The 26,258-nt window shown below is 55.9% G+C and overlaps 6 protein-coding genes across 6 annotated transcripts; 4 read left to right on the top strand and 2 right to left on the bottom strand.

The window, feature by feature from the left end:
- Positions 1 to 2,677: 2,677 nt before the first annotated feature.
- On the top strand, positions 2,678 to 5,524 carry B0I36DRAFT_243806 (glycoside hydrolase superfamily; the record flags this gene model as incomplete). The annotated part of the gene is made up of 8 exons (XM_046150006.1): positions 2,678 to 3,026; positions 3,196 to 3,267; positions 3,484 to 4,010; positions 4,075 to 4,434; positions 4,503 to 4,836; positions 4,887 to 4,917; positions 4,999 to 5,420; positions 5,493 to 5,524. Coding segments are annotated over 8 exons (2,127 nt in total), but the record flags the coding sequence as incomplete, so codon positions are not given.
- Positions 5,525 to 6,473: 949 nt separating this feature from the next.
- Positions 6,474 to 8,629, top strand: B0I36DRAFT_111894 (peptidase S8/S53 domain-containing protein). Its single transcript, XM_046147899.1, has 3 exons — positions 6,474 to 7,179; positions 7,245 to 8,469; positions 8,553 to 8,629. Exons 1-2 carry the CDS (start codon positions 6,607 to 6,609, stop codon positions 8,283 to 8,285), a joined length of 1,614 nt encoding a protein of 537 aa, XP_046012233.1. The 5' UTR covers positions 6,474 to 6,606; the 3' UTR covers positions 8,286 to 8,469; positions 8,553 to 8,629.
- A 1,130-nt stretch (positions 8,630 to 9,759) lies between these two features.
- Positions 9,760 to 11,085, bottom strand: B0I36DRAFT_362392 (uncharacterized protein; the record flags this gene model as incomplete). Its single annotated transcript, XM_046158652.1, has 3 exons — positions 9,760 to 9,996; positions 10,069 to 10,363; positions 10,418 to 11,085. The coding sequence occupies 3 exons, from the start codon at positions 11,083 to 11,085 to the stop codon at positions 9,760 to 9,762; spliced, it is 1,200 nt and encodes a 399-aa protein (XP_046012232.1).
- A 4,129-nt stretch (positions 11,086 to 15,214) lies between these two features.
- On the top strand, positions 15,215 to 15,628 carry B0I36DRAFT_322024 (uncharacterized protein). Its single transcript, XM_046153797.1, has one exon. The coding sequence runs from the start codon at positions 15,421 to 15,423 to the stop codon at positions 15,598 to 15,600; it is 180 nt and encodes a 59-aa protein (XP_046012231.1). The 5' UTR covers positions 15,215 to 15,420; the 3' UTR covers positions 15,601 to 15,628.
- A 948-nt stretch (positions 15,629 to 16,576) lies between these two features.
- B0I36DRAFT_362391 (uncharacterized protein) lies at positions 16,577 to 18,336 on the bottom strand (the record flags this gene model as incomplete). The annotated part of the gene is made up of 2 exons (XM_046158651.1): positions 16,577 to 16,735; positions 16,795 to 18,336. 2 exons carry the CDS (start codon positions 18,334 to 18,336, stop codon positions 16,577 to 16,579), a joined length of 1,701 nt encoding a protein of 566 aa, XP_046012230.1.
- A 1,489-nt stretch (positions 18,337 to 19,825) lies between these two features.
- On the top strand, positions 19,826 to 26,042 carry B0I36DRAFT_322021 (uncharacterized protein). The gene is made up of 10 exons (XM_046153796.1): positions 19,826 to 20,412; positions 20,493 to 21,436; positions 21,548 to 21,721; positions 21,798 to 22,422; positions 22,478 to 22,557; positions 22,652 to 22,729; positions 22,799 to 23,723; positions 23,825 to 24,143; positions 24,227 to 24,475; positions 24,570 to 26,042. Exons 1-10 carry the CDS (start codon positions 19,888 to 19,890, stop codon positions 25,652 to 25,654), a joined length of 5,004 nt encoding a protein of 1,667 aa, XP_046012229.1. The 5' UTR covers positions 19,826 to 19,887; the 3' UTR covers positions 25,655 to 26,042.
- Positions 26,043 to 26,258: the final 216 nt, after the last annotated feature.

The raw sequence follows: 26,258 nt of genomic DNA, 5'->3' as shown, positions 1-26,258 counted from the left end.
AAGTGCCTATATTGGCTTCCTGGCTCGTCTCATGCGTTCTATGAAGGTTGTGCTTGGTTAGAAAGTCGGTGCGTGCACGGGACAGCGTCCCTAGGGCGTACGCTGCCTGGCTGGCATTGGCCAACTTGATCGCCTGGTCGATCAGGACAATGTCTGCAGGCTTCGATGTCTCAAGTAGGGACAAGACCATTTCGTCGATTCGCCAAGGCGTTGAGCCTCTTGGTCTCGTGGCACTTTCTGACCTACGCAGTTGGCTCTCCGTCTCGCACAACGCCAGTGCATGCCAGCATGAGCTCTCGAACAGGTGGGAGTCGCCGTCTGTCGAGCCGCATCTTGTATCGGCCCCAGCCTCGAGCAGCAAGCCAAATATGCTTGGACTGCCGGCGAGGCAAGCATAATAGATCGCCGTTCGCTGCCTAGCATCTTGAGTATTGACAAACGCCCCAAGCGTGACTGCAGCGCTGCATCCAGGCGGACTGCTGCCGACCTGTTGCTTTTCACGGCTGGCCTCAACGGCTTGAAGAAGCATGCCAACAACGTTGCCGTCCGCGTCTTGTACCGCGCAATGAAGTGGTGTGCGTCCCTCTTTGTCAGGTCTCGCTGGGTCTGCACCAGACTCGAGTGGCCTCCGGACGTGATACGCGGACGTGGCGACGGCGAGGTGGAGAGGCGTGATCCCGTCCACGTCAGCCGCGTTGACACGGCTCGGCGCAGCATCACCAGCACGGTGCAGCTGCTCTAGAAGGACGTCAAGGGCCAGCGTCTGGCCGGGACGGTCCAGGTTGACATTGTCCAACACGTCGGGCCGAATGTTGCTGAGGACGTGGAGGGGCGTGCGACCAGCATCGTTTGCCCGCGTCGCGTCGACGCCGCTGGCGATCAGCTCCTCCATCATTCTGACCGTGCTGCTGCCGCGAGGGAAAGCTGTGCCGCTATGGATTGACACTGCGTGATGCCAGAGCGTGTTGCCACCGTCAAGGACGAGCCGGGCCGGGTCTAGTCCCTCCCGCAACAGAGTTTTGAACGCTCCAATGTCGCGTTTGTCTACCGCGGCCAGGGCCATGGCAGCCCTGTCGTGGAACACGCCGTCGTCTGCCATGGTCGGATGTGCTGCTGTGTGAGTGGCTGCGCTGGCCGGATGAGACATTGCTGGCCAGCGGGAGCGGCGGAAGTGGCGTGACAAGGTACTCACTTGACTTTAGGTAATATGCTGACAGCGTCGTCTGCAGGAACCATGCACAACCCTGCTGCCTATAGGACCCCCCCCCCAACATGCACTGCACGTTAAATTTTGCTCGTGACCTTTCTAATCCTTACTGATTTAAGCATATTCCCAGGACCTTGTAAGCACAGCCCATGGCCGCAGCTGCAACCTCGCCCACAGAGGATCGCTCCCGGGCAACGTTGCATACCTGGAGACCCCAGGTCGACCCCACCGTCAGCTTATTCCTGCTGCCCAATGGAGACCGCCGAGCGAGGCTGTGGCCCAGCCGGTACACGGACGGAGCAGGGATGCTGACTGGGTATCCCTGTGGTTGTAGTGAGATGACCTCCTGTCCCCTTCTGGAAACTGGTAGTGTCGCAGTCCAACAAAATGCCGAGCTCTATAGGCGTCGACCAAGTTTTCAGCAACCTTGGCTGCAGAAGAGTAACAAATGCTTAGTAGGACATCTCAAACATTGGCAGCAGTCGACACGCTCGAACCGCACGCTACCTCATGATCAGCTCCTCGGATGTCTTTTTTTTTTTTTTTTTTTTTTTTTGCTTGTCAGGGACCATCGGTTCACTGGGGTGGCTGACATTGGCGTCAGTCGAATACTGTTGGTCGCAATGGGGGCCTCGGGGCTCCATCGCCGATGGCCCTGTGAAGTGTAATTCCGGTGGATTTCTCCGTACGAAGGTGACATCTGGTGTTTAGGGACGGTCACACTATTGGACAAGATTATACACCATGTCAGCAACACTGGATCCCTCGACAGGGCTGGCCGTCCACGAGGCTCCGCTCTATTGCGAACCCAGCTCGGCTCCGGACGCGAAGGATGACCATCATGACTCGCCCTGCAGGACTATATTCGCTGGATATGCAACGGTACTCTTCCAACAGTCCCCTATATAGCTGTCCATGGAGTCCTGCTCAGAGCGCTTTCTCATCTGACGCTGTTGCTCAGACAGAGGCTTGGATCCTAGTGCAGTGACTCTGCCCAGTCCTGTCACGATGAGGCTGGACGGGCGCCTCGCCGCGGTGCTGGTGGCTACTGCCTGGGACCTCATCGTCCCTGCCCAGGCACAGTCCGCCGGCGCCTCCAACAACGCCACCAACCATCTCGCATTCTTTCCCAACCTGCTCCAACCTGAGACTACATCGTCCAGAGCCTACTGTCCCATAGCATGTGACGCTGCTGGACCGACCAGCTTTTCCTGGTCTCGGATCCTCTCACTCGAGGAACTCGAAAGATGCGATTACACAGTCATCTTCGAGGCCATGCTGCGGTTCCCCCTGTCCTCGCCCGACCGCCCAACAGTCCTCAAGGCATGCACCTCGCAGATAACCGACGCCGAGGCGGCTCCCGGTGCCTTTGGCCCGCTGGCACTGTCCAACGCCGATGTGGTCAACACGACAGCACAAGTCCAGACCGGCTGGAGTGGCCGCCCAGCTTCCCAGCGCGCGACGTCCAACATGGTCGACGCGGCACTGAAGCTCAAGCACCAGGTGGCGCAGAACCCGGACAACCGCCTGACCGCCATCTTTGCAAAGTCTGGCAAGGCCGTCGTCGGACTCTATGCGGGCACCCAGGTTTACAGATCCACGCTTGCCTCTCTCATGCGAGACTTTGTTCACCGTATTAACGACCCAGAGGTGGACACGCCTTCGCGCCTGACTATGCAGGTCTGCGGCCCGACCGGCGAGCGCTCGGCCACAGCGGTGTTTGGAGCTATCGCAGATGCCGACGGAGACATACAGGGCGTCCACAAGGCGCTCAGTGGCTGGGTTGATGGCGAGTGCGTCGAGGGTTTCGACGGCAGCAGTATCGCCCAGAACCAGACAATGGCGCTCATCTCTGCGGTACCCCTTACTCAAGACTCCGTCACCGGCCCAGTTGCGAACGAGACGCAGACAAACAGTACAGGCCTGCTGAGCCGCCATCACCGGTACGCCAATGCCATCCGAGCTCACCAGCCTCTGCAGCAAAAGAGGAAACGCGCAGGTTCCTGTCGCGTGGCCAAGGTCGACTTTGGTGACAGCTGCTGGTCCATCGCTCAGGAGAAGTGCGGTATTTCACTGGAGAAGCTGTACGCCTTCAATGGTATCGATGATTCATACTGTGGCAGTATGGCGACGGGGGATGAGCTGTGTTGTTCCGAAGGAGGCGGCCAGGTCTCAAGTAAGTCACGAGACAAACCCTTGGAGCAATCGAGACTGCCATCCACACCCATCCCCGCGAAATCGCGTAATTGCTCGAGGCTAACCAGGCGGATCACTAGTAATGGCTGCCGATGACGAATGCAAATACACCGTTATCGAAGAGAACGATCGCTGCCCAGCCATTGCAAAGCGTTGCAACGTCTCGTTGAACAAGCTCGTGCAGTTTAATGGTGGCGACCAGACAGCGTTCTGCAACAACTTGAAACCCAAAACCGCAGCTTGCTGTACTACTGGCAAGAAGCCAGACTTCAAGCCCAAACCGCAAGAGAATGGCGACTGTGCTGTGCACGAGGTCAAGAAGGACGACGGCTGTTGGGCCATCGCCGACAAGTATCACCTCAACCAGACAGAGCTCCACCAGCTCAATGTCGGCAAGACCTGGGGCTGGGCGGGCTGCGGCGCTCTTCTGGCTGATCAGAAGATCTGCATCAGCGAAGGGCGGCCTCCCATGCCAGTCCAGGTGCAAAACGTCACTTGTGGCCCACAGGTCATAGGCACGCAACGACCTCAAGAGGGCATCAAGATTGCTGATCTGAATCCCTGTCCGCTGAAAGTCTGCTGCTCAGGATGGGGATATTGTGGTCTTGTAAGTGCAGAGGCGTTGAAAATGAGGCTATATTACGAACTACGCTCACCATGGCCATTTACAGACTGACGACTTCTGCACGGATACAAGCATCGACAACACTCCTGGAACACATGAGCCGAACACGAACGGTTGCATCTCCAACTGCGGCAAGATCGAGATTATCAACAACAACACGCCACCGGAGAACTTTATTCGAGTAGGATACTTTGAGGCCTGGAATGGCAACCGTCCTTGTCTCAATATGGACGTCACGGAAGTGAAAGACCCGATCACACACATTCACTTTGCATTCGGTCACATCAACGAAGACTTCGTCCCCAGTACTGACCCGGAAGTCACCGAGCAATGGGTCAAGTTCCTGGGAATGTCAGGTCCGAAGAAGATCATTTCATTTGGAGGTTGGGCATTCTCTAACGAGCCGGTAAGCACCCCAAGTCAAGCCTCTGCTCTTGTGTATGCCAGCCGGCGCTGACGAAAAGGACCAATTAGGGAACATCACACATAATGCGACAGGGCGTCAAACCTGCGAACAGACAGAAGTTCGCCGACAACATCATCAAGTTTGTTGTTGATAACAAGCTCGACGGCGTCGACTTTGATTGGGAGTACCCTGGCGCTGATGATATTGAGGGCTCCGATCCGGGTACCAAAGAAGATGGCATCAACTATCTGAAGTTCTTGACAATAGTCCGCAATGGTTTGCCAAAGGAGAAGTCCTTGGCTATTGCCGCGCCGGCCTCCTACTGGTACCTGCGCCACTTTCCGATTGACCAGATGGCCAAGATCCTCAGCTATATCGTTTACATGACGTACGATTTGCACGGTGAGTCCGTCCGCAGCCTCATTGCATGTGCGGGAGCTGAAACCAATTAGGGCAATGGGATGCTGGCAGCAAGTGGGCTAGGTGAGTTTTTGATCTTGTCGATCCTGCTGATGTCTGCTGCAAACTGGACAAAGATGTTACTAACAAGGCTCCCAACGCCAGCACCGGTTGTGCTAATGGCGATTGTCTGCGGTCACACGTCAACATCACGGAGACGATCAACTCGCTTGCAATGATCACGCGAGCCGGCGTGTCCTCGACCAAGGTCATCGTGGGTATTACAAGCTATGGACGTAGCTTCAAGATGGCAGACGCGAACTGCTGGGGGCCATCGTGTCTATACCTTGGCTCGCGCAACAACTCGCCTGCTCAACCCGGAAAGTGCACTGACACAGGCGGCTACATTGCGAACGGCGAGATTAACGAGATCATCAAGCGCAAGGCCACACCGATCAAGCAGATATTCGACAAGGAGTCTGACTCTGACATCCTCATCTACAACAATGTGGAGTACGTTGGCTATATGAGCCAGGAGAGCAAGGACCGCCGTGTCCAGAAGTACAAGGGCCTCAATTTTGGCGGCGGTAAGATGACGAGAACCCTTCCCGCAATACTAACTTGTCTATTCGAACGTAGCTGACCCCTCTGACCCTCAGCGACCGATTGGGCCGTGGATCTCATGGGAGACACCTCGCCGGGATCTAACGACGACGACGTGGTCTACATCGGCACGCCTGTCTACACGTATCCGTCTATGGGATGCACTGCCCCTTGCACCATTGTGCTGGCCCCGAGCCCGCTGGATTCCAAGACTGTTATCTCGATTTCCCCATACACAACATCACTGCAAGTTGGCACGACCACGACGACAATCACCGTCAAGGTGCCAGCTCAGACACTCACCGAAGTCCCTTTCTACAACGTCCCGATCCCCTCCAATGTCGGGAATCAGACGGTGGTTCAGCCGTACCCCTCGATCACACTGCCTCCTACCAGTGTGCCAGTTACGTGGGTAAGCAAGGGCACGACTCTGACGACCACGAGGACAATCTTTCCTCCACCGTGGCCCCAAGTCACGCAGGGACCTCCCGGATCCTGGAGCAACACTGGCTCGCCTTCTAATATTCCCACGACGACAGACGACCCAGTTCCCGACCCTCCAGAGCCTACCGTTCCATTTCCAACGTGGACAGACTGGTACAAGATCCCACAGCAGATCGAGCCCGTAACGGAACCGCCGCAGGACGACGACGACGATGACGACGACGATGACGATGATTTCTTCTTCATCCCATGTGATCTATGGTTCTTTTCGGTGTGTACAGCTGCTCGATGTCGAAGTTTTGGTCAAGAGCTGGGGTGAGCTAACATGTCTCTAATCCCTCTAGACTTGTATCAAGATCGACAAGTTTCAGATCAAGGGATGGAAATGGCGCATCCCAGAGGGTATCATTGGACCGTATGTACCACAGCGCTGCAACGGCCCGGTCAATGACCATCCTCTAAAGAATTTCTGCTGACCACGTCGCCAACTTGCAGGGGACCTCCTCCGCCCGGGCTCATTCCGTGGCCAACTGGATGGAACTGGAAAGGACCACGTCTGCCGCCTTGGCCTAAGCTCAAGTAAGCGTTTCCACGTTCACATCACTTCTCTCTGAGCAACGGTTCCTGATATCTTGGTGTCAACCATGCAGGATCGGTCCAAAGTCTAAGCCGGAGGTCATCCCTGAGAAGCCAGCGCGCTGCGAGACGAAATCAGCCTCTGTGTGCATGACTACTACTTCCTACGGCCTCGAAGATAAGGGCACGACCACAATCACCACCACCTCGCGCGTGATCGAGACGTGCGCAACCATCTACGGCTGCGCAGTTTCTGACTACGACGAGGCGACGGCAACGGATGACACTACTTGTTCTCTTGGCCGGAGGACGGCCCCAGCAGCACTTGTTCATGGCACCACTGCTACCCCTGGCCCCAATGCACCACAGCCGACGGTGACCAGTAGCCCTGAGCTCGTCCACGAGTCTTTGGACACCCGGTCAGATGCCCTTATCCATCTGAGCCGACGTGTCGACGAGAATAACCCGGCCGCCTGGGGCGACGATATCAGGCTCGCGACCGAGTGGTTCTGTAGCAGGAACGATGTCATCATCTTTGCCAAAAGTGTGTGGGACTTTGATGGTGACACTAAGGCGCTGGCCGACCGACTGGAAAAGTTGAAGAACGGACAGACACGGGTGAAAGTCGTGAGGGCACAGTCCACCAAGAGGGAACTTACGGCATTCTGGTACGTCTCAGGGCTGCCCACGGGCCTGCACGCCAAGCTGTTGCAGATGAAAGCGGTAGGTCATACCACATGAACCACTTTTTGCCTGGCACTGGACATTCCTGACAATGATTGCTCCAGGTTGAGGTAATGTACGACCCGTCGAGCTTCCGAACGAGGGCATGGTATCCCGGCACTGGCATGGATATCATACAAGCACGAAGTGTAGATGACGATGAGGGAGACTTGATCGCCGAGGAAGAAGAAGAAGAGCCGGTCGTAGGCCCTGGGATCGCAAAGAGGCTGGTGACTCAGTACACGGACTGGGCCAACTCCCACATCTCGACCCCTCCCGAAGCGGACGACTGGGCCACCAACACCGACTTCACCGTCAATCCAGGCGCGAGCCAGGACAACTCCCTGCACAAGTACTATTTCCACGAGTCGGCGGGCCAACAACAATACATATACGTTGTTGAGTCGTGCGTCGACACGAAGCATCCCGAGTTCATTGGCATCCGGGTGGCCAGTCCTCTCAAGACGCAGAACTGGGGCCTCGGGTACACCGACGACTGCGTCCACGGCACTGCTGTCTCTGCCCTTGCGGTGGGCCAGAACCTCGGCGTGGCGCGCAGGGCGATCCTGGTGCCGGTGCACACAGGCACTGCCTTTGAGCGCAACTCGGACCCGGCCGAGCGCTACCTCGAGGCACTCGTTCTCGTGCTCGACGACATCCTGGACACTAACATCCCCAAGGAGGGCAAAGCCGTCGTCAGCATGTCGTGGCAGATCGGAGCTGGAAGCGTGCCCAAGGCCTACGGGCGGGTCATGCGGACCGTTCTCGAGGAGATTGCGAGCGAGGGCGTCGTCCTCGTCGCAGCTTCTGGTAATGGGCGCAAGAAAGGATTCAACTCGGACGGCGGCTACCCCCAGCGCGTTATAGGCCAGGGCCATCTTACTGAGTCGTCTCTGGTCGTCGGAGCTACAGACGGCGCCGCACGCCTGGCAGGAATTAGTGAGCGCTTCAGCGATAACAAACTGAACCGCATCATCCACGCCCCTGGCGATAAGCTCAAGGTAGTAGTCGCCGGCGGCTCGCATAAATGGAGCTCTGGCACATCGTACTCGGCGCTAAAGGTAGCTGGTCTTGTGGCCTACTACCGCGGGCTGCCTTCGCGCTAGAAGGACTAGCTTACGGTCGCGAGCAGCGCTAAGCGGCTGGTCAAACTGTTTGAGAGATCCCTTATCATCGACGACGGCCCGTGGAAGGACTAGAACCCGGGTGCCGTCAGCCCTAAGTTCATCTAGAACGGATAGGTGCTCGAACAGTTGTGTCTCCTCAACGGCCAAGACCTCCGGTATAAGGGTAAGCTGGTGTGTCCAAGCATCCCAGATGACCTCACAACTTGTCCGCTGGTGAACCGCCGCTCCGGCGCTGACGCGAGCTAGTTCGATCGGCGGGCGTGTGAGCCGCCCCTAGACAGCCCCGGCGATGGTAACGACGGAGACGGCAGCGGAAGCGGCGGTAGCGGACAGATTGGTGATATCCCTATGCCTCCGCCCATTACCTGGAAGCTAGGCCCGGCCCTGCCTACATACGAGCGTAACTGCGGCACCCATTGTGAGGGCTACTACTATAGCCCTACACCGACTGGCTCTCCTCTAGACTTTTCCGAGCCGAGCCCGCCTCCCTAGGAGCCTGATGACCCTCCGGATGACCCCGACGACCCGCCCGGAGGCGGTGGTGATCCGGGTCCGCTAACATTCTACCTGATGGACGTGACGTATGTTACCGAGCTCGAAACTGGATGGTACGGACAGGCCACTAAGTTATCCAATTGGGGCAACTGTGATGTAATGGACGTGCCGGCTGACAAGCTCGACGGGGCTAAAGGTGACTGGCCCACGTACCCTTGGCCGGAGAAAGAGTTTACCGGCGAGCTCTGCGACAAGAAGCTGAGGTATAAGCGTAAGGATCCTGGCGACTACGACGTCTTCGACCGGGATTCTGGTAAGCAAGTTAGCATCTGTACTAAAGCGCCTGAAGTGGATGCCAAGATCTGTGGCATCTAGATCCAGAGCATATATAACCGGGTTTACTAGTGTACCGGTGCTTGCTAAGTGGTGTTGGGGTGGTTGGGCGACGAGACAAAATTCTTTTTGAGATTTGAAGCTTTCTTATATGGTTGGGGAGACTTGCTGTTTAATGTGGAGGAGGGAATAGGTTGGCTGGGTGTACTGGGGGATCTGATGATTAGTTTACTCAATTTCATACTAACGTTGAGGCGAGGTTTTAAACAGTGAAGAAATAGCAGTTATTGCAAGTGCCTATACGATATCGGTATTCTAGATCTAAAAGCCCTCCTAGCTCTCCTCGTATATGGCAGGAGTATAAACACTTGTTCCCGCAACTCGGTTATGGCCGATACGGTGGCCAGGTCTCCGTCCGTACGGGACTACGTATGTCGAGTTTACTAAACTCGTTTTCCAATGTCTCTGAATACGGCACGATGATGCCACTTGTTACGTCACCCTGAGACCTGGGTTCATCGGATGTAAGAGGTGGGTGGACGGTGACCTTTAATGTCTTCTTAAACTTCTCCAGGCGCTTGCCTCCAACCCGAACGTAGTATGTGACCTTGAACATATATTCCCGCTATATATCTACGGGCGTGACAGAGCTGGGCACGTTGTTGAGAACCGAGCTGAGCGCGATGACTTGTGTCCAATCATTGTCCGGGTTCATCTGGGCGCCTGATGTTTGTGGGTGTCCGGATGCGTATGACGAATCGCTCAATGTCGTAGACGACGATTCTCGTGACGATCGTGTGCCTGTGCCTATACTGTTTCCATTCGCAGCTGTACCTGACGCGAAGATGGTACTCCCGTCGCCCTTAAATTCGACCGTTTTCTCAGAGACAACCCCATCGTCCTCGACAGACCGCTAAGCTGACGTAGACTTTACCTGCACCAGCCCCTTCACCTGCACCTTGACGCCCATCAGCTCGACCCGCACCCGGTCCATGTCCCGCGCCGTAGACCTCCTCTTAGAGGGCACGATCCTGATCTGCAGCACGAGCGGCTGGGAGCGGTGCACGTCGCTCGAGCACGAGACGTGGCAGTCGTACGAGTATAGCCGGCTGAACGAGCCGAGTAGCCTATCCCGCAGACTGGCCCTTTTCTTGCGCCTCCTGCTCCTATTCCCGCTTCCACTCCCGCCGCTGTCGTTGTCGTCGTCGTTGTCGTCGTCGTCCTCCTCGCTAATAAGCGGCAGCGCCCTATCCTTGAACATGAACTACGCGCTACCCGTCTACATCGCGCCACCCACGGCTCTGCGCAGCGGCGCGAGCTCGTAGAGCACTAGTGTGCCCTTGAAGTCCGCGGATACTGGGAAGCCGCCGCGCACGCTCTGGTCGTCGACCTTAACGTCTTGTCCGCCGGGGAAGGTTATGCTGGCTGCTACCTCGTACCGCACGCGGACGTCGCCGAGGGGATTAGTGGTAAACGTTGATAGCGGGAGCGGCTGGTCTGAGACCGTGTTGAATGCTACGTGGTTTTGACATGGTTGTTGCGGGAAGGAGAGCTCAAAGGAGAAGTTGACCGTCTGGGTGGTGGTGGTGGTGGTGGTGGTATTGGTAGGTATAGCCGAAGCGAGGCGTACAATGCCGTCGGACAAAAGAAGCTGCCGGAGGAACAGCGGCACGCGGTCCTCGAAGAACTCTTGGCTATCGAGGTCCCAGCGCTTCACATCTAGCCGGCCCTGCAGGGTGACCATGACGTTGACCCGGCCGTGGAACTCCTCGGTAATGCGCCGTATGTGCGACGAGGTGGGATTAGTGCTGTTGGTGTTATGAGCACCGGCGTCGTCGGCTTTATAGCGATAGTCTAGCTGCACGTGGCCCTTGACTGGGTCGTCCGGGCCGCAGTGCACATGTCCTGGGTTCGCGAGGAGAGCTCGGGCTGTGACTATGCCGTAGCCCATGGCTTGCTGCTATGTACGCTGTCCTGAGTTCCTATCCGTTTCCGCTACTTGTAGCTGATGTGAAAGGACCTGTCGCAGGGGGGAATGTACGTAAAGAAGGTTTGAGATGGTATATCTATAGTCTGTCGCGGTCTCGCACCTGGGAAACGTCGAAATTATGCACTCCACACTTGCACTTTGGCGGCCCTTGTTATTTTAGGCGCTCTTGCGACTTGGCATCTCCTGGTTCTGCCCCAGAGTTGTCCATAATAGGAGAGTGGTTCATAAGCGGGCTTAGACATCGCGGCGACCTGCCAAGACTCGGTGCAGGGGTGCAGGGGTGGCGCCTCACACGCTCAGGTCTCCGAGTGGAGCGGCCAAGGCTTGGTCCCTGGGCTTTCCAAGTACAAGAGTGCTAGGACGGGCTTGGGGACTGCGTTTGCCATACTGGCAGGGCGCCAGCCGGAAACCGACAGTTGTGTAGCCTCGGGCAGGATGTGAGGTGGTACGGGCCTCTACAACCCAATGGTATCAGAATATGATTGTAGGATTTGGTAAGTATATTACCTAGCCTGGGGCTCGGAACACGTTTCTTGCTGAGGCAAGGTACAAGTCAGAACGATATCATTCTCTTGAAACTAAGGCTCGAAAACTACGATTATATGATCACACACAATATAATCACACGCAATCTAATCACACTCGCCCAGCGCCAGGTATGGTAACCACAGAACTCGAAGCCAGAGTGTTCCCACTAATGACGGGGTCGTCTTGAATGTAGAACAAATGGAAAGTCCTCGTAGGGTTGATTGAGCTATTCAAACACGAGTGCAAACGAGAGCTCGCCGTCGCAGGGCATGATTATGTACTCGGGTCGAGTCCAGCCATCCCCGCGGAGGCTGCGGGTCTGTTCTGGGGACAAAATCAACAATCAATGCAACAGGGAGCGCCCCTTGTTAACGACCGTGGCTCGCAACCGTGGCGAGCATCACTACCTGATCTGATCCTTTGTGCATACGTGACTGGTACTGATGCCATAGACTCCTTGCATGCATATCTCCATGAACGGAAGTTTGATCCTGCTGGGTTGTCCAGCCATTAACTAAGGCTGTACGCAGTTCACCCCGCCCTGACAAGGAAGGACACAACAAGTGCAACTAGATTTCGCCTTCCAAAGTCTTCATATAAGTACATATGGTTCTGTAATGAAAGGCTTGACCTCCACGCGTTCAAGGTCAGGACAGCGCTGTGCAGCGCCGCGCCTCTATTCATCTCTTGCCTCAACTCAATGCCTTCACAATTAGAACGCCACTAAGAAGAGCGTCCGTTCCAACCCACATCGCAACAGCGCCATCTATCCTGGCGGGGCGACCACCCTCTGTCTTGTATCGTATCGCCCTCGCCAGACAACGATAATCTGCTTGCGGCGGGTGGCTATCCACTGTCCTCAACAACAATGGAGGGTCAGATCGAACAGGAAGATACTGTATGAGGTGTATTTCTGAGATACGCGTATGACTAGCGATTACGACGGCTTTCGCCTTACAGGCGAGCCCGTCCAGACCGCGGGATATGTTGTGGGTTATTTTATGGGAGGGGAGACGGCAGGGTTAGCTGAGGTTAAGGTAGGACAACAAGGTTGTGCTGGGCGTTGAGCCCTGTTCTGCTGTTTAAAAGCCTTGCGACGTGTCATATTCCCAGGGCTGAAGTTCCATCCCCTCTCCTTGCGATGAAAGTGCAAGTAGCTAGGCTGTTAAGCCGGCGTCCTCTTTGTCGTCCGGCAGAAAGTTTGTTCCTGAGGGTTCAAATCCGCGCTGTGGTTCATCACATCGCCAAGGTAAGGAGCAAAGAGCAAATTCGTAAGTGTGCTATAGTACATGGTTGACCAGGTTCCGGGAATCACTAGTCCGTGGACCGTGCAGAGAGGGTACGATTCAATACCCGTGATCTGCACAGTAGACCACATCATGAGGTCAGCGACTATATGCTCCGTTAACATCTTTGATAGCTTGTGGTAATATGTTTTTCCATGGACTCTTCCATTATGAACAGTGGCTTTTCGTCGCAAAAGGGGCCTGCCCATTCAAATGGATGATCTTGGCGGAAATGCGTGTTACAAGCATCCCAAGTAGCGTAAATCTACGGTAGTAGGACAGTTCTCCGCCACACAATTATAAGGGCATAAGTCTTCGGTAAGATGCTCGCTAGCTGCGCGTTAGCCGCTATTATCGGGGAAGCTCCCACTTGAACATGGAACGTGACTAACCTCCATGCGATAGCATTTATTGTAACTTTGGAAGGCAATGATTGGCAACAGCAAGGGCATTTGACTGCCTCGCTGCCTTCTAATATCTTTGGCGGCTCGGGAAATTTGCAATATATACTAGGTTAGGGTTAGGGTTATGCGAGAGTGTATGTATGGCAGGACGCATGAGGCCGGTCGATGCCTGGCCAGCGCTCTGAGAGAGGGAGAGAGGGAGGCCATGCTTCGAAGCGGAAGTATTAGGGCCTCCCATATCCGCCACGGTCGTTCCTCGCGAGGGACCGCGTTAGTTCCCGATCCGCCACTGCCCGCCACCTGTCGTACTGTGTCTCCTGCTCCATGTCCTTCTCTCACGCGGTCCAGCATACGGCCATTACGCGAGAGCACTTGTATCCACACTACAGTATGTTTTTGTTCCTGTTATTGTCCTCCTTTATTCGCTGGTCCCCTCGGTATGCTAGTCCTCACCTTGCCATGGATTATGGAATGAGTTAGTCCCGACTGCTACATTGTTTCGCTGCCACAGCTCTATGAGGACGTGGTAGTCGAGACGTATTAAGACGACTGTCGCCGAGGACAGATCGCGCGTGGTAACGAAGTCTCCGCCCGCCCGCCCCTTTTCCGTGCTGCCCTGGGCCCAATAGCACTTCCCCGCCTCGAGCTTCGTGATATAACTTTTGCACGCCGTTATGTCCATCCTACACTTCTCTGGGATCCACTGGCATTTAGAGAAGCCATACATGCGGGAAGAGCCTAACCATATGAGAGACTTCTCGCAGCTCTCGTATGGGGCGCGATTGACGAGTCTTCGTGCCTGGATGAAGAAGCCGCATTCGACTACCGTAGGTCATCTCTCTGTTGTTAGTACCCCGTATTGTGGATTCTTAACCATAGGTAGGCAGTCTTTGGGGGAAGTCCGCAGCTGAGAGTGGACAGAGCTCGCCGGGATAAGGGCCTGGAATGAGACGGATCTGCTACGTGCATAGACTGTGACAGACCTTTCGTATCGCTTCCCTGTTGGCTTTACGCAGTCGCGACAGCTTGCTTAGCAGACCTATAATGGCCACCAAAGAGATCTACCAGCTCCTGCTCGACTACGACCTTAATGGCAATTATAACTATAAACATCCACTCGCCCTCTTCCGACTTAGTAAACTAATCAATCGCGAGGCAAAACAAGTCTTTTTTTAAAGTCAACATCTTCGTCCGGTCGAAGCAGTGTGGCCCTGGGAAATTATGCTCGAGCGCCATATCCCCATCGACATCAAGGGCTAGCAGGCAGAGCGCTTTACGGAACATAGCCTGAGCGTATGCATTACGCGTCGCAACCCCGGATCGTCTCCAATGCTACGGTACTCCGTCGTGCTTCTTGTCGGCGATCTAGACAACTTCATGCGCACGTAGTCATACGAGCGCATTCTAAGAACAAGCTTTATTGAAGCGCCTGTCGCCGGGAGTGGTAGCAGAAGCTATTGGTAATGGCAGAAGTGCTTATATTGAAGGTTGGCGCCGAAGGCGTGGTGGCGCATGGCGCGGCACGGACTACATTGCTTATCTATATGGTTGGGTCTTATCGAGGCTCCACATCTCATTGGTCCTCCACCCTTTACGTGTTATTTATTTTCGAACTGCTCCAGCTCAGGTCAAGGCAATAACAACCGAGGAGCTGCAGCGGAAGCTGCTCATGCCTTTTGGCATAGTTAAGCGTCTTCGGAGCCTTGTCATCACGGGTGAGCCAGCGCTACTACCGTCGGTCGAACAAGAATTGCGCGGCGCGCAGCGCGTTCCCCTGCCTAGGAGTGAACAGTGCCTCACCAGAGCGACGAAGCTCAAGGCTATAGGCAATGAGGCAATTAAGCACGGTTAGTATTATAAAACCCTGGAAATTTATAGAGAGGCCCTGGAAGTGATATACTACATCACCAGAGGCCGCCAGCGGCACATATCCACCCCTTCACGGTGTTCGGTCCGATGAGGTCGCCCTAGCTCCATAAAAGTTGGCGTGATGAGAAAGACTGTCTTATGAACTGCTGGCAAACATATGTCTGGTACTTTTAAAGTTGAAGGACTGGGATTAACTCATCGAATGGGGTATGCAGACTATCTCACCCCTTAGAAGTGGATGGCGAGGTCGGCCACCGCCGCCAGAGGTTGAAGCTTGTGACGGGATCCCCGGTGCCAAATCGACTGGGAAGATCTACTACCGTACTCCGCTGGGTTACAAGGCACTTGGGAACGTGGTCGACGTTGTTAGTCTACTAAAAGTCGCGTAGGTATATCTACCACGTAATAGCTCTATTGGGAATGAGATTGAAGCTTGTAATCTACACATTCCATCGAGGTCAACTAAATGTAGTTGCAGGGAGTTGAGGCAGTGGGTAAAAAGATGAGACTTAGAGCGACTTAGTAAGAAGGCAATTCATATACTTGGAATTACTAGCAGGTCATAGGCAGAGCATCATACCCGACAGCACTTAGAGAAGTGTCGCTTTGCTACCCTGTTATATCCTGCCTTACTGTGTACCCTTACTCTATCCCATCACGATCATGCCGAGGTCCTTCACTGCCTGGCCCGCATAAACCGAACTCCCAAACGCCTGTAGGAGAGATAGAGCCAAGGAGATCTGGAGGAAGGCGCTTTACCCTGGAGAGGGGAATGGATAAGGATAAGGACAACGCGCCAAAGGGGGGCCGGCGCCTGGCAGACGAGCAGCAAGGGGACTTTGCGTTTATGCCGTTGCGCGCCCGTAAGGAGCCTACGCCCAAGTGCACCCCGACGCAAGTCGCGGCTACGGCAGCCGCGCTTAGGGCAGGTGTGTACTACGTACAAGTTGTTTTCTGAGCAGGTGATAAGGAGAGGACTTACTATGGTTTTGGAGTCCGCCAGATTGGACCTAGCACGTGCGAAATGTACGGGCTCTCTGATCTCTAAGGAAGTGGGGAGGGGCGAAGAGAAGTAGTAACAGGGTAGAGAAATAGAGAGACGCAGAGATTTGTGTGGGCAATGCGAGAACACGAGGCATGCTCCCGGCAGCTCCAAGAAGGAGATGTCAAGGTAGGTGGGAGTTCATTGTATGTTAGCCAGATACTTCGTGTCATTCCATCGTTTCTGTTCATCTTAGCTACGTAAAATAGCAACAAAGTAGATGGCCATCCTCAGGCAAGTGGTTGCTTCGACTCCCTATATGTAGGCTAGTATATATATCTACATATAAGCTACTATGGACACTTCCGTCTGAAGACAAAGTGTTATACGCTCCCACTATCCAACCCCAAGACAACTCTCCCGAACCACTCCCGGTATGGGCCGTCCGCCCACTCGACGACACGACGCAGGATGGCCAATAGCCTATACGCCCCGACTATGGTCCTTGTATGTCCTATCTCGTGGGGAAAGTTGACAAGAGCCTAGGATACACGGTCAGTTATTGCACACAGATCAAGGCCCACTGAACAATGCGACTCACAATCTTGTCACCCATGTCTATCGCAAACCCCAAAGTCCATGCGTGACCGACCACGCGCAGAACAGGGAGACTAGGCAGCCGCAGTGTTCCAGGGCTGGTGCCCGTCAGCTGGTACACCCTCCGATGGCCGCACGAAATCCACACAGCCAGCTGCGCGAGAGCACCGCCCTCGCCCGCCTCGGGAGTCTTAGTCTCGATGGAGATGGCCAAGGGGCGGTCGTGAATGGGAAAGTACCCGCTCTGATTGATGGTAGGCGGGTTGGTTAGGCCGCCACCACCTCCGCCGGCTGCCGATCTGGTGCTGCCGCCGACATCGTCTTGCAGCTGCTGGCGCAGGCGCTCGCGGATGGCGTTTTGAAACGCTGTTGACGTGGGCACAAGCTGGATGCTGTAGTCAATATACTTGGTCTGCACGCGAGTGTTGCCGACAGTCGGCACCAGATCATCCAGGGGTGCGGCCGAGGTGATGCAGTTGTACTCGGCGCGGCCAGCGTACGGCGCGAGAGCTAACTTGAGCACGCGACTGTGAACCTCGGCGTTCCACTGCGCCTCACAGCACTGCCGTGTGACGCAGCGGTCTGCCTCCTCGACAATGTCCTTGATCGTGTCAAACTCGCGGGTCGCCTTTTTCAGGTCGTGCCCGAGGTCGCCAAACACCCGCGCGGGGATGTAGAAGTTGTTGCCTAGCACGGAGCGAAGGTCCTCTTCGATTGCTCGCGGCACCACGGGCCGGTCATTCTGGCTGATCTCCTCGAGGTCGCGCCTCAAGACACTATCTACATCGAGGACGTCCGCCCTGGACGCCTCGCTCCAGGACATGGCGACGCAAGGCTTGTCGAGCAGGCTCATGTCGGAGATTTTCTTGACGGGGCTGCGAAGGCGGCTGCGGCCGGTGGTGGTCGACCTCGACACGCGCGTGTCTGTGGTCCGGTCTGAGTCTTTAGACGGGGAGGATGGCTCGCAGGACGGGACGCGGGATGACGACGACGAAGAGGCTGCCCCATGCAGCTGGGCGGCATAGGAGCGGACGGCATGATCGTGCTGCTTGTCTGCAAGGGGCCCCTCCTGGTCCAGCTCGAGCTGCCTAGCGAGTTGTTGGCCGAGATTGTCGACGAGGGTGGCCGGCGGTGGTAGCTGCGGCGGCCTGGATGCAGCTGTTGTTGTCGGTTTTATTCCATGTGATGTGCGCTGTCGCTGACTGCGTCTCATGCTCTGCGGTCTCGTCGAGGATGTCGCAGCATTAGACTGGGTGCTCGCAGCCGTGCTGTCAGGCATTTCGAGGTGTTCTGGTGCTTGCGCAGTGGCTGCTTTCGATGGTGACGATGCCCGGGTGGCGCGCATATTTTTTGACACTGGCGCGTAAGTCAAGGTATTGACGTCCGCGTCGCCCAGTGGCTGCCTGGGCCGCTTCTTGCGGGTGGTTATGTTGTTGCTGGCGAAGCGCTGAGCCTGCTGCTGGCGATGCTGTTGGAGGGCCTGCGCCTGCGCGTTGGCTTCGAGCTGAGCTGAAAGCCAAAGATCAACGAGCGTGGCAATCGACATGGTCTGCAGTGTCGACTGCTTGATGGGGATGGTCGCTGATGCGGCTGGTGGTGGTGCGCGGGTGGGCTTGTAGGAGGTGCAGTCCCAATTGCCATGGCGTCAGGGAGGTTCTGTTTACAATGAGCAGCCGGGTTGGGGTAGCAACACGGGCGAGTGGGTGGGGCGGATGACTGATGCGACTGCCCCACAAGCCACAGCCACCTTTCAGGCCAGAGGTTACTACCTTAGGTTTCGAGGTGTCCAAAGCTGCTTGTTCCAAGGGAAGAGTAGACCAGAAGACTGCGACCTGCTGTCTCCTACTGCCTTGTCCAGGGATCATTGCCACGTTGTAAAGTGTCAAGATGGCGGGAAGGCTGTGTAGTCAATCTATGCAGAGGCTTGGTCAACAGCCATGTGCTTCTCAGTCAGGCTGAAGGCCGATTGAAAGTCACACCTGGTCAGAAGGTCTGCAAATTCAGCCTGTATGCCACAAGCGGTGCTCGAGACCTGTGCAAACCACAAGTATTTGCTGGGTAAAGTTGAGACGAAAGAGGTAATGAAGGAGACAAACAACTTGGCGTTTGATACGCTTTTTTTCCCGGGCCTAGTAGCCACTCTTGTTAGGCGCCAGGCCTGTTCAAACACTGGGGGGCTTGAATGAGACTGGGCCATGATGCCAAGCCGCACATAGGCTATGCTGTGGAGGAGGGCCCCTGGTCTAGCTTGCTAACAAAACTATGTGCATGGGTGGTTTGAGCCAATCCGGGCGAGTTCCATCCGCCATCTCAGCCGGAAGCTCGAGTCACGGCTCAAATGAAACGGCAACATGTAAGCAGCACGTTGCCACACAGTCGCACCCAGACGCACAGGGGCTTGTATTCATTAAGCTATTCTGGGCGAAGCTTATGCCTGCCAAGGCTTCCATAATAGACTATTATGTGGCAATTCCTTAACCCCTGAGCCTCCGCATTCATTCCATTGTTACATTCCCCTCAAGGCCGGGGCATGCCGGTCCATCTTGACCACCGTTCTCGCCCCCAGCCAACACTGCCACAACGGATTTTGTTGCCAACTCCGATTAATCCGCAGCTCACCGCGTAGATGTCGGTTCATTTAATCTCGGACAGTGCCTGTGCAATGAGAAACGCCGGCTTGGCACGCAGCATAAGCTGACTCGTAATGATCTCGGCCCGCTCTTAATGCCATGGGCTGTTCAGTCGCGACGGTCAGCGCCGGCATGTGCATCCATTGTTACCTGTTTGGTCGGAAGCTTGCCTGGCCACAACTTTGGTCTTTTTTCCCGTTGTGGTGTAGGCTGGCTTGCTGTCTCGGGGTGCGAAGCCAACCTTACGTTGCAAAACAGTCTCGTGTGATCCAGACGGCCCATCCAGGATACGGAGTCCTGTGGATCCACCACACTTTACTGCTCATGTCGTTGAGACCGAACCTGCATATACCGTCGTGCTCAGCACTATATCAACTTCATCGTGGCAATTTATATTTGTGCTGTATCACCTTCGCCTGGCCACAACTACTTTATGATGTCGAGGGTTACGGCGTCCTACAAGTAAAATGTTCTCTACGAAAGCGTCAACGACTGCCCTCTGGGCGCTCGCTGCTCTCTTCGTGGTCTTGTGCCTCTCGCCAGGCGTCTTCTTCGCCCCAGCATCACACCCTCGCCATCTCCGACGAGCTCAGGATCAAGTCGACGAAAGTTCCGCCGTTGCTGGCGATCTCGTCATCACGCGACACTCTCCAGGCCATCAGAATCCAGCTGTCGCCCCTCCAAAACCCCTCGATGAAGCCTTGGAGCACACCGCCGACCTGGGAAACGCTTCTTCATCCAGTGTTAGCCCTAACCCTAGAAATATCCAGTCGCTGTCGAAGCGCGACGGCGGTCCTCTTTATTGCACCAACGGACCTTGCGTCGATGGCAGTTGTTGCGGTAAGAACAACATCTGCGGATATGGACCAGACTACTGCGGCGATGGATGCCAGTCTCAATGCGATGCGACTGCCATGTGCGGAGAGTATAGCGAGAACGCAGAGATGCCCTGTGGCATGAACCTGTGTTGTTCCGCGACTGGCTGGTGTGGAGTAAGTTTGCTGCCAATTTAGTGCTGTACGAGATGGGTTATTTCTCTGTAGGATCCTTGCTTACACGACATGACCCACAGACAACAGAAGTATACTGCAACAATGCTGATCCCCTGCACGGGACCCTGCCTTGCCAGGCTGGCTACGGCTCATGCCAGATGTATGGCACTCCTTCCTGTCCGGCTGGGGGGGGGGGTTCGACCAAAGGTCGCTCAGTCGGCTACTATCAGTCTTGGAATGTACGGGAGCGGAAGTGCAATACGGTCTCGCCCAAGGAACTCGACACGAGCCTCTATACGCACTTGTTCTACTCGTTTGCGTCGATTGATCCAACTTCGTTCTCCATCGTCAACGCCCATCCTGACGATGCTAAGATGATTCCCGAGTTCACGGCTCTGCACCAAAACGGCGGACCACAGACATGGATCGCCGTGGGTGGCTTCGACTTCAGCGATCCTGGTAGGCCCACACATACGACCTGGAGCGATCTGTGCCTCACCAAGGCAAATCGTGCTGCCTTTATCAACTCCGTCAAGGCCTACATGGATCAATGGGGATTTCAGGGCGTCGACCTAGACTGGGAATATCCCGGCGCGCCTGAGCGTGGCGGTCGCAAGCTGACAGATGTGCGCAACTTTGCTATGCTGGTCCGAGAGATGCGCGCAGCCTTTGGAACCGCGTACGGTATTAGCCTGACGCTCGCGCCCGATTACTGGTACCTTCGCTGGTTTGATGCTAAGGCTATGGAGCCGTACGTCGACTTCTTCGGGTTTATGGCGTACGACCTGCACGGCTCGTGGGACGAGGACGTAAAGACTCTGGGTAAGCTCGTGCGCGGCCAGGCTGACATTCGCGAGATTTCCACAAACACTGTCCCGCTCTGGTTCGCCGGCCTGGACCCGGCCAAGATCAACTTCGGCCTAGCTATGTACGGCCGTGGCTATACGCTCGCTAGCCCTGCGTGCAACTCGTTACTATGCTCCTTCAAGGGCCCAAGCAACGGGGGCCCATGTACTGGTTTCGAGTAAGTGTCCTTTCATACGCTACTAGAAACACAGCAGTAGGCTAACGAAGGATTAACCGCAATAGCGGAGTGTTGTCTCTATACGAGATTCGGAAGCTTATTAAGGAAAAGGGGCTCACCAACCTACCTCCCCGATTCCATGATGAAACAGCTTACGTGGGATGACCAGTGGATTGGTTACGACGACGACGAAACTTTTGCCGCCAAGAAGGCATGGGCTGACTCGAGATGTTTTGGCGGCGTCATGTACTGGGGCATCGACTATGGTGTCGCTGGTTCCGGCACGTAAGTTGAAGCACCGGCTTTCTGAGGTTACCCTTTTGATACAGAGATCAGAGTGACTGACTGACCGATCTTCCAGACCCGAGGACAACTACCCCGTAGTGTACCTCGATCCGGCCGTCTACAACAAAGTGCCCGCGCAGTGCACGCCACCTTGTCGACTAGTGTTCCCTCCTAGCTCCTTGACTGCTGCAACAACGCTTTCCATCCCACCATATACTACATCGCTCCAGCTAGGCCAAGGCACTACGACGACCATCACAGTCACTGTGCCTGCCATTACTGTGACGGTCATGAGCTATTCAAACATGGTCATCAGCCCCAGCCAAGATTCTAGCACGATCTACCCATATCTGAGCATCAACGTTCCCCCAGTCACCACAGTCATTGACGGGCAGACAAGGACACTCACATTACCACCGTGGCCGCTCGTCACCAACGGCCCACCAGACCATTGGAACTTCACGACAGAGCCGCCCAGATCGGAGGTCCCCGTCTTCCCGTTGCCCACTGGTCCCCGCGATCCGCCAGCTCCTACACTGACCCCGATCAGCAAACCGGCATTCACCGGACCAAAGCCCGTAGCGCCATGGCCCACGCAGGTTGACATCGAGCCTGTTCCCACGCCGGTTCCGGACGAGGGGGAAGATGACGACGACGACGGTCCAATTTTCAAGACGTCGTGTAAACTGTGGTTCTTCTGGGTGAGTGCAGCCCGAGGCAAACGTTTGAAGAAACAATGCGCTGATCTCTATTTAGACCTGCATCAGTCTCCCGGGGCCATTCGACATTGAGATCCATGGATGGAACTTCAATTCCCCCCCCGGAATCTGGGGCCCGTAAGTTCTCCCTGCACCACTTCGCTTGCCAGATGCAAGAATCCCCATTGAGTACGGTAGCGTACCCCGGCTAACATGAGCCCGATGTGCACAGTGGTGTTGCACCACCCGGCATTAAATGGCCTCCTGGGTTGACAGTAAAAGGAACTCTACCGCCATGGCCCACGATCACGTAAGTCCAAACAGCCTCGCAGAGCCCTGGCCCAACATCTCAAGTTTGAAGAAATGCTAACTCAACCAGTGTGCATCCTGGAGGTGCGATTGAAGCCGCGCCTAAGCCGGCGGACTGCACTCCAGCGGAAGCCTCCTTGTGCTTGACAAAGAGTTACTTTGCAACCACCGTCTCTAGCGGCGCAACCAAGACAACCGCCACATCGGTCACAGAAACATGTGCGACCATAACCGGCTGTCATCTCAGGGACATTGAGACAGCTACCAACATTGACGCATGCACAATCCGGCGCAGGGCCATGGCCGTCACGGCCCTGCCGGAGCCCACTAGCACAAGCCTCAGCCACGAAGACCACCCAGAGGTAGAGAAGCCCGCTGCTCACGAAGGTGAGCGTGACGAGCCTTTGATGCACTTTGAGGCTCGCGCCGAGCCCGACTGGAAGAACTGCGAGGGACCGGGAGACGGAGGCATCATCTGGCCCCTGAATGGTGGCAACAATGCCGAGCAAAACGAGATCCGCAGGGTGCTCTCCAGCCGCAAGGCGGCAATAGGCAAGGACTACAGAGAATTCCGGGCGAACGACCTCGGCTTCACAGCCTTCTACCTGGTGTACGATATGGGCCCCACGGCACTTGCGTACTTCAACTCGGCCGAGATGCCTCAGATTTACCTGGCCTACTACCCCGCCAACCCAGTCCGGCCTGCACATGTCCCTAACAAGCGGGATGATGCTGCAAGTCCTCGTGGGGAAGCGCAGAACACCACAGTCGCTCCTAGCGACGCCAGTCGCCTGGCGAAGAGGGCGATAGTCTTAGAGTCTAGCGCGGCTTGGCAACTTTCTGTGGCTTCATGGCCGCCTGCATACGACTTCAACGCGATCTGGCAACAGTACAACCACAACCCCTCTACCAACAACTATGGCACGTCATGGGACGATTCGTACGGCGCAGGCCAGACAATCTACATCCTGGAATCCGGCCTGCCAGACCTCGATGTAAGCATGAATGTCCCCCGCCACCATTGTGGCTGGCGATCTTTGCCTCAAGTTTTCCCTTTACCGAAAATGTCCCATCTGACCTCATTTTCTGCGCGTAGAACTATAAAGACCGGCTCCGGCGTCTCCCACTGTCCAACTTTGCAGGACCATTCACGCCCACAGAATCGGATAACCATCATGGTGCCGCGGTGGCAGCATTGGCGGCCGGCACGATTGTCGGCATTGCCAGGAAAGCCAATGTCGTCTTCGTTGAGGTCCGGCTCGGAACTGCCACTATTATCTATGAGACGTTCCTCGAGGCCTTTGTCAGGGTCGCCGACGACGTCGCGAGCAAGCCCAAAGACACGTGCGTCGTCAACATGTCTTGGGGTTATGCAAAGACGGGCCCCGTCAGCCTGGCATTTCACGAAATCCTGGGTAAGATCATATCCCGTCCTTGAGACTGTAGCCCCTTTTTCGTGCTCGTGCTGACTTTGCCGTGTACTTGCCTCCCTCTTCAGTTGCCCTCATGAATGCCATGGCGGTCAAGTACGGCTGTATCTTTGCGGCAGCCCCGGGCAACGACGGCAACACGGCGACGCACTACCCGGCGCTGGCGCGAGACCAGGTCGCCGGGATGATGGTTGTGGGCGCTGTGGACGCCTTCGGGGCAGCTGCCTCTTTCAACTCGGGCAAGGAGATCATCAATGTCTACGCCCCTGGTGTTGACATCCCAATTGTTGCTATGCACACCTCCGGCACATCTTTTGGTACGTACATGGCCTTCCACGCTGTTTCCACACCTACGCTGGACGGGGGCGACTGCCGAGCTTGCAAACTAACCATGAGCACGTGGACTATCAGCATCTCCGATGGTGGCTGGCCTGGCTGCCTATTTCCGCGGCCTCCCCAATTACAACGGAGGGAGAGACCCGAGCAGTATCCGCGACTTGATCCAGAAACTCTCCCGGCCGATCCGGTTCAGGGCCCCGCGGCAGGGCACTGGAATCCCCGTCATCTGGAACGGCATCGAGGGCGACACATTCTGCACGGTTGTCAAGAGGGGACTCGAGTTCCGCCAGGATGGCGGCTCTTGTCCACTGCCCAGTCCCGGCGGACCTGGGGGTCCAGGCGGGCCAGGCGGTCAGGGCCCCCGGGGCCCTGTCGGCCCTCCGGTAACTTTCCGGCCCGGCCCTCCGAGCCCAATCTGCACCGCAAATTGTGGCGTGCTGTGCAAGGGCTTCTACTGCGATGCCAATCCCATCGGCCAACCCCCAGACTTCACTTATACACCGCCGGCACCGCCTCCCAGCACAGCACAGCCGCCGACCACGCAGCAGCCGCCGGCCACAACCACCAGCAGCAAGACGCTGCTGCCGCCCAACTCACTCACCGACCCGCCCACACTCGGGCCGATCCCGACCGTTGGCCCGATCCCCACAGACTGTGCCTCCGTTTCCTCTTGGACGCAGTGTGCTCTGGGCGTGCCGCCGGGGATGTCAGCATGCCAGACCTTCAGCACATGCGTGTCGACCAAAGCGCCACCTCCGCCACAGACCACGCACAACCCGGACGACGACGTCCCGACAGGGCCCCCAACCTTCTACCTCTACAACGGCGCCTGGGTCACCGAGTCTGCGAACCCGCGCATCGTCGCCAAGGCCGTCGAGAAGAAGAACGTCGACAACTGCGACGGCATATTCGAGGCTGAGGACCTCGAAGGTGCCAAGGGCGACCGGTCCTACCCCTGGCCCGAGCAGACCTTCAAGGTCAAGCTGTGCTCCAAGGATCTCGAGTTCAAGAAGACGGACAACGACTATGACGTGTACAGCGGCGGCAAGAAGGTCGGCAAGTGCAGCAAGGGCTCTGATACCATAAAGGACTGCTTCTGGGCCCCCATCATCTCGGCAGAGTTTGACCAGGCCTATGCTTGCACGGGTGCTTGTTGATTGCATGCGCGCTAACATTTTGGCGGGAGGTGATGGGAGGACGTGGGGGCATGGGTCCAGGCACAAATAGATTTCCTATGTTCATTGCGTTTTTTCCACTTTGCCATGGACATAGGTACTTATATTCATGGATTGTTGTTCTTTACCTACGAATGCGAACACGAATAATTGGATGCAGCATTTGGGGTGTCAATGTTGACAGAACTTCGTATTAAGGATGCAGCGAGCTGCTCATATAGTTGCCTACCTCCAGGAGAATTCATGAGCAGTATAAGCCACGCCCCGGAACGCCAGCTATACACTCCAGGGGCCTGAAATGCTCAGTCAGGCACTCCAATATCTCTCCAAGTAGGCTATCTGTTCCTCCGCGTCATATGCTCTAACTGGAGTGAGAAACTCAACGCTAGTCCGATTTTCAGGAGACTATAGAGCTCGGAGGAAGCTAAATCCGAGCTTGATCTAGCAATAGAGCAGGCTGGCCTAGACTCCACCCTGTGCTAGCATGCTTCCCAACAACCGTGACCACGGTTGACCGCGTAGTCCAGACAACAGTCTGACACTTCCGCATCTACGCGTTGCAATGTACTCTTTTGATTTTTGCAAC

The sequence above is a fragment of the Microdochium trichocladiopsis genome, assembly GCF_020744255.1.
Source record: "Microdochium trichocladiopsis strain MPI-CAGE-CH-0230 chromosome Unknown B0I36scaffold_5, whole genome shotgun sequence".
Lineage (NCBI taxonomy): Eukaryota > Fungi > Ascomycota > Sordariomycetes > Xylariales > Microdochiaceae > Microdochium > Microdochium trichocladiopsis.
The sequence above is the reverse complement of the archived record's forward strand: the minus strand, read 5'-3'. Positions and strand labels throughout refer to the sequence as shown.

Bases quoted from the DNA above. Each gene is read 5' to 3' on its own strand.
- B0I36DRAFT_111894 (XM_046147899.1), top strand. From the start codon at position 6,607: ATGACTACTACTTCCTACGGCCTCGAAGATAAGGGCACGACCACAATC. The intron at 7,180-7,244 runs GTAGGTCATACC...TGATTGCTCCAG, and splicing joins AGCTGTTGCAGATGAAAGCG to GTTGAGGTAATGTACGACCC.
- B0I36DRAFT_322024 (XM_046153797.1), top strand. From the start codon at position 15,421: ATGCAGACTATCTCACCCCTTAGAAGTGGATGGCGAGGTCGGCCACCG.
- B0I36DRAFT_322021 (XM_046153796.1), top strand. From the start codon at position 19,888: ATGTTCTCTACGAAAGCGTCAACGACTGCCCTCTGGGCGCTCGCTGCT. The intron at 22,423-22,477 runs GTGAGTGCAGCC...ATCTCTATTTAG, and splicing joins GTAAACTGTGGTTCTTCTGG to ACCTGCATCAGTCTCCCGGG. The intron at 22,558-22,651 runs GTAAGTTCTCCC...CGATGTGCACAG, and splicing joins CCCCCCGGAATCTGGGGCCC to TGGTGTTGCACCACCCGGCA.